Source organism: Papaver somniferum, chromosome 4, assembly GCF_003573695.1.
Source record: "Papaver somniferum cultivar HN1 chromosome 4, ASM357369v1, whole genome shotgun sequence".
Lineage (NCBI taxonomy): Eukaryota > Viridiplantae > Streptophyta > Magnoliopsida > Ranunculales > Papaveraceae > Papaver > Papaver somniferum.
This window is the reverse complement of record NC_039361.1, coordinates 5,078,531-5,085,663: the sequence shown is the minus strand read 5'-3', so window position 1 is coordinate 5,085,663 and position 7,133 is coordinate 5,078,531. Positions and strand designations below refer to the sequence as shown.

General features: G+C 35.7%; 1 protein-coding gene across 1 annotated transcript; it reads right to left on the bottom strand.

Moving 5' to 3' along the window:
• Window positions 1-3,008: 3,008 nt before the first annotated feature.
• On the bottom strand, window positions 3,009-3,410 carry LOC113271860 (cell wall integrity and stress response component 2-like). Its single transcript, XM_026521783.1, has one exon. The coding sequence runs from the start codon at window positions 3,408-3,410 to the stop codon at window positions 3,009-3,011; it is 402 nt and encodes a 133-aa protein (XP_026377568.1).
• Between the last annotated feature and the right edge of the window lie 3,723 nt (window positions 3,411-7,133).

Sequence of the window (7,133 nt, the reverse complement as noted above, 5' to 3'; positions counted from 1 at the left end):
CTTTGAATGATTCAAGTTCAGTTAGTGATTGAGAATTTAGAGCAATTGTTCCTGAAACAACAGAAATCATCGCTTGTTGCCAATGATGATGGAGGTGATAAGTTAATGCTACTACGAGAAAATCCAGATGCCCCTATATATCTCTGCCTATAGGTAAGTAATTACGGCTCTCTTTGGAGGTGGTGGTGGTGCTGTTGTTGACAACTCTCTCTTGTACTGAAGTACAAATTACGGCTCCTATCGAAGGTAACTACTTCTTGTTAATTGACACTAACTCATCTTCTTTACCATGATATACTTATGACCTTAAACAATCCAGTTATAGAGGACAGACCAAGCATCGTTTCAAAAGAAAGTAAACTATTTCATGTCTCAATTTTACTAGAAGATTGTTTGGAATGTTTAATTTTGTGTTATGAAGTTATGAGTGGTGTTACAAGTGCTTTCTAGTAGGAAGTAGCATATACCTTGAAAACATTGATATGTTGCTTTATGCATTGACCCTATTCTGTCATTTTCTGCATATAACCTTGTTACTCATACCTGGATGCAGAATGAGGGCTCTGACTCGAGATACATTCACTTGCTTTCAAGTTTCTTTATTGTGTTGTGAAGAAACCGATCTCATGACGGATGTGTAACTTCTGCATACACATCTATATGGATGTGTAACTGATGATTACGCATGACGGATGCATGTGTAACTCCCGGTTACACATGCTAAGATAGGTTATCATGTGTATCTTCTGTGATCTTTGTTCTATAATTGTGCCTTACAATTTGTTCTATAATATTTTTATTTTTTTGCTTTTTGTTTTATCCAACCTAATCTATGGATATTTATTTCGTTGCAGATATGCAAGCATTTTGGAGGGAGGAAGACAAGAAGGAAAGGAAAAGATTTAAACTTCATAAAAGCACAAATCAGACGCATGTGTAACTCTCAATTACACTAAATAGATGCATATGTAACTCTCAATTACACTAGACAGATGCGTGTGTAACTTCTAGTTACACATGCTAAGAAATTATTGTAAATGAATATTAAAGTAATACATGTATTTTTTGTATGTGTTCTTTTTGATGTCTATTTTTTTGATGTGTAACTTTGCATTACACATGGCATAAGGATGTGTAACTTTTGTATACACATGTCATATGCATGTGTAACTTCTGTTTACACATTCACACTGTATTTTAATAATTTTGGGCCGAGATTTAATAATTTTGGCTTAAATTTAAATTTTATTTAATTATGGGCTTGACAATAAATAAAAGAGTATGGATGTCCTTTAACAATTCGGGGCCTAGATTTAAATTTCTTTTAATTAAGGGCCTCATATTATGGGTTATCCATGAGTTGGGCCTTAGCCTAATTTTCCCTTTAATAAAACCCGTATCGAAAAATTACCCGACAGTTTTGGAGAATTGACAAATTTAAGGTCACTGCATTTGGGAGGTACTGAAATAAAAAAAATTCCTGAATCTTTGACTAGCAACATCTGTAAATTAGAGTATGTGAGATTAGGGAACGCCTGTAGTTTTCCCAAAGACATTAAAGAATTGGGTTGGTTTGAGATGTTTCGTGAACAACCACAGCCATGAACCAGAGTCGGAATATCGAATAATGCCTACAGGAATAGAAATGCTAACTCATTTGGAAGTATTAAGGGTTAAGAGGCAAAATGCCCCAATTTGGACTACAAGGTTGTGAAAATGCCCCGGACGTTAGGCAAAAGATCAAAATGCCCCAAAACGGAATCAAAATGCCCCAATCTGTTATGTTTTCCGTCTGACATGGTTAAGTGGTCAAAATGGTAAGCATGTGGCCCCGCACGTGTAAATAAATATCATTTATACCCTTCTGTCAAAATACCCCACAAACACGTGATTTTGATTCCGTTTGCCACATTTAGTTAGATTGCGACACATGGCTAGACTAAAATTGGACGGCCATAGATGAAGTAGTTATATTTACTGAAATGGATGTTTCTTTTTCTAAAATGACCAGCATGTCCTGTTAACTAGGATTGCGACACGTGGTTATTCTTTTAGTTGGACGGCTGGAGATTTGGTTGTTATATTTACAACAATGGGGTTTTTTTAAGAGAATGACCACCATGTCCTACAATCTAAGATTGCAACACGTGAGTTCAAATCAACGGCTACAGATTTCGACCGTTTTAAATCCGACCGTTCTACATTCCGACCGTTGTAATAACAAACACTTTCTTGTCTCTCCTGACTTATATATATGGGGAATTTTCACAACCTTAAATCAGTATATTGGTTTTTTTCTTCAAAATGTCTCCTAGATCAAGTGAGAAAATGAAAATGGTAAGAGCAATTTCAAGATTTTTTCAAAGAAGAACATAGTTAAGGGGTGAGTATCTTATCCATCTTACTTTAATTTTTACTTAATTTGCAGGAATGTGAGATGTGCAACCAAAGTAATCATCAATCAATTGATTGTCCTTGGATCTACAGTATGTGTAAATTAGTTCCTTGTAATGGTATTCGGAAACTTTTAAAGGTCAAAGAAGGTGCTAATTCAGGGAAGAAATTCTTCTCTTGCTCTAATCCTATGTGTCCATACTTTGAATGGTTTGATGATGCTATTAAAACCATGACACCTCAGTATAAAGGAGGATGTAAAGCTTGTGTTAGTGATCACAAATTTGATGATTGTTCTTGGTCATATACTCCTTGTATCTACCCCAAATGCAATTCAACTAAGGTGAGGATGTTAAACATAGCTCAAACATCATGGAATTATGGTATTGGCTACCTAAAATGCAAAAAATGTGAAGATTTCCAATGGGTGTCTGATGCTATCTTTGTGGAAAAACAAAATCAATCTTATAATTCTGAAGATCAAATTTGTGCACAGTTTAAAGACAAAGTGAAGGTAAAGTGCATAATTAGAAGTTAATGTATGTAAACAAAAGCAATGTAACAAAATATTGTCAACATTCATAAAACAAAACTGAGTACTACTATCTCTGATATTACTGATATTTGGAGTTAGGCTTTCTAACCCTTTTTGATGGTGGCTCAGAAATGTTGATTGTTTGGCTAGAAATATTAACAGTACCATGATAAGTCTGGTTAAAACAGGCAGATGAAGGTGTAGAAGAAGTAGATGGATGTGTTACCTTTCTTTTGGTTGCAGTGGAGGAGGATGTTGTTGATTTCTTTGATGTAGATGTTGATGCAGTTTTTCCTTTTGACAATGGTGGTACCTCAGCTGATTTCTTTGATGCAGATGATGTTGCTTTCTTTGATGCAGATGATGTTGCTTTATTTGATGCAGATGTTGATGCAGTATTTGGTGCAGACAAGGCCTTCCTCATCTTCATAATTGTACTTTTCTTGTGTTTCTTCATCTTCACTTTCCTTTTCACTTTCATCTCCACTTACCTCTTCCTCATTATGTTCCTCAAACAAAAAATCAGGCCTATCATTAGGATGCAGTCATCTGATTGTAGATTAGGTAAATTCACCTGGTCATCATCTTCATTCCCCTGTACTTGGTTGTCTGCAACAGATGCTTGTGTAGCATTAACTTCTGCTTCATGCACTGGGTTTTCTGCAACAGATGCTTGTGTAGCATTAACTTCTGCTTCATGCACTGGGTTTTCTGCAACAGATGCTTGTGTAGAAACAACTGGGTCTTCATGCACAAAATCAAGTCTTGTTGGTCTCATATCACTTAGCCCACTAACACGAGCAGTCTTATTAAGCCTTGGACTTCTTTTAACCTCAACCCTTTTACTAACAGTTTTCTTCTTCACTGGACTCATAAAATTAGTCATACCACTTACCCCACTAACACTAGTAGTATCACAAACAAAACCCCGATGTCTAATTGTAGGAATAATTATAGTGAACCGCAGTCTTACCAAATTGTCTTTATCTAGTTTCCCTTTATTCCAAAATGAAATAAACATCTCATCTGATTCACACTTATCATATGGATTCCCATCATCATCATTAAATAAAAACAGTTCTAGTGTAGAATTCATACCCTGTTCATTCACCAACCTGCTTTTTAGCATAGCCATGAAAGCTTCTCCACTGGTACCAGCTTTACAACCAAAACAATAAAGGTCCTTAAACCTCTGTCCTATATCAGAAATCCAGAAATTCCTATCCTCACTACCCATTCTGAAACATTTAACAAAAATGAAATAATAATCAGTTATAACAGTACACACATACACTATCTAAACCAAGTAATACACACATACACTACGACGCTTTCAAATAATGAAAAGAGGAAGAGGAAGCAATTTTGTATCCAACACTTTCAAGTTAATACATCTACAGAGAATTGAATAATCTGATATCTAAAAAAAAGTAAGTAAAGACTTACTGACAAAACCAATACAAATTGTAAGTCTCTAATCTAGCTTACTTACTAGTATCAAATGAAGCTGAATTTCCAGATTTCAAATGACTAATATATTCCAGCAGATACATTATTGAAATTCACAACTGAAATTTCATATCCAATTGCTCACACTTAACCAAAATTCACAACTGAAATTCTCACGCACAGAACATGACTAATATATTCCAGCAGATACATTATTGAAGAGAACATGACTGAAATTCTCATGCCATGCCATCACAGTAATCAACAGAATAGACAGAGATACACAGAATTCATAGACAAAAAGATGGAAAACCCCCTAAATCATCTGCTAAAAATTCAATAACCCAAAATTTTTTGAAATTTTTTTGAACATAATCCAATACCATCTGAAAAACAATCGAATTAAAAGAATCAGAAGAGATGAAACTTACCCCAATTGTTGGAATTGGTTGATGAACCTCTTTTTTTTTCGATGATGTTCTTCAGTGAAAAGAAAAGAGATGATGAAATACTGAAACCCTAAAATCTCAGACAACAGATAGAAACATATACCTTCTAAGATGAGATATAAAATCAGTTAATCAAATCTCCAGATCTGACGAACCCTAAAATGAAATCGAAAAAAAAAAAGAAATTAGATAAAACCCTAAAATCTGATTTAACAGATAGGAAAACCTAAAATCGAAAATCTGATAATGACTTACACAGACCGAAATCCTAAACTCGATTAACGTTACACAGTTCTTCAAAGATCAGATGATTAACCTTACACAGTTGAGAGGTCATCTTATATATGATTAACGTTACACAGTTCTTCTCCGTCTCATCTATCTTCTCGATCTGCAATTTCACTATTCTTCCCCGTCTTCAATGTCTCTCTATGTCTCTCCCTGTCTCTCGATCTCTCTCTGTCTCTCTATCTCTCTCTCACCAAGGTTGAAGACACGAATTGAAGTATTTGTACGAACCACACGTGTGGTACAGGTGTCTCAGCCCACGTGTCCATCACATTCCACGTGTCGCCAGTTTAGATTGCACACGTGTCATCTGTTTGCAGTGCACACGTGTTATGAATTTATTAGCACACGTGAGACATCATGTCGGGCGGAATTTATGTACAAGGGAAAAAAAGACATTTCACAACACAGTTGACCAGTCAAAAGTTATCAAAATGCCCCATTTTGACTATTATAGGTAAAAGTAACGGAATGGGGCATTTTGATCTTTTGCCTAACGTCCGAGGCATTTTCACAACCTTGTAGTCCAAATTGGGGCATTTTACCTCTTAAACCAAGTATTAAATTTTCACGTTAGGAATAAAAAGTACTACATGAATGATTCTAGTGGGATCGAAGAATTAGCAGGCCTAACCTCTCTACGGGAGTTAATGATAACTCATCTAGACAATGTGAGAGGTAAAACGGATGCTGAGAGGGCCAAATTAGAAGACAAGCAGAGCATTCAAAAATTGTAATCTAATATGGTTACGGAAAAGAAAAGAAGAAGTTGGTAACGATCCTTTTATGGTGTTGGAAGGTCTAAAGCCGCATCCTAATTGTCTATACGATATTTCCGGGGTGTAAAGCTACCAAAGTGGGTGGGTTCTTCTTATTGCCTTCCGAATTTGGTGAAGTTATATTTCTCTGGGTATGCTCCCGTGCGTTAGGGTTCTTGGCATCGAAAGTATGAGGTCAGTGAAATGTCTAGGTAAAGAATTTTATCATGAACAACGAGGAGAAGGAGAAAGCAGTATAACAACATTATTCCCTTCGCTAATTCAATTGCAAATTTCTGATATGAATGAACTGGAAGAATGGGTTGCTCCTCCACCACCACCTTAGAGCAATTCCTATGGAATGAACAAATTCAGAGTTTGTTCATTTTGCTCCCACTATGAAATGAACAAACATGAGAACAGATCTGTTGATTTGAACATTGAGTCGAAACATCCAGTGCGCATCTGTTTTAAGGACGTGTGTTCTTGCCAAAAACGTTGCCGTTGGAAGAACCAACGCGCGACCATACCAAAAACGCCAGCGACATTTTCATTGAGTCCCGCGACTCTTGGATTGACGCCCAATACAATCCTGATTACTTTACTAATTTTTAATCATATTTTATCTCATTTCATCCTATTTTATCTCATTTCAATCCTATTTTATCTCACTTAAATATTATATTTTATTTTTCATCTTTATCCTACAAAATATTTTATATTAAAAACAAATACTAGTGGGGTCCTAAAAAACCAAATCTGTTCATTTTGTCCTGCTTTACCATAATGGAGGAACCTGTTTGGCCATCCACGTGCCTCAACAAAATTTTGAGTTTGAACATTACCATAGGAATTGCTCTTACGGTTCCTTCCCTGTCCTCAAGGATCTCTTTATCGAGCGGTATGGGAAACTGATATCTATACCAGATTTACGATTATGCACTTCTCTCGCGGAAATGAAGATAAGGAAGTGGAACTCGAAGGAGTTAATACCGTATAATTTGAAGAACCTCCCCTTTCTTGAAGTAGCTGATGATGATGATGGCATGACAATGGAAGATTTGTTTCATCGAAATGCAGCCAACATTGAGAGGAAATATGAGCGATGGAAGTAGGATTGAAAGTCTAGGTGCGCAGCATCAGAAAATGAGGTCCCTTTACTTTCTCTCTTTTCTTATTTTCTTTTTAATTTTTATTTTTTTTTTATTTTTGTGATTCTACTAATTTATTTATTTTTTGTTCATGCTGCAGTGGTATATT

Excerpts from the sequence above, each read along its gene's own strand:
- LOC113271860 (XM_026521783.1), bottom strand. The coding sequence starts at position 3,410 with ATGAAAGTGAAAAGGAAAGTGAAGATGAAGAAACACAAGAAAAGTACA.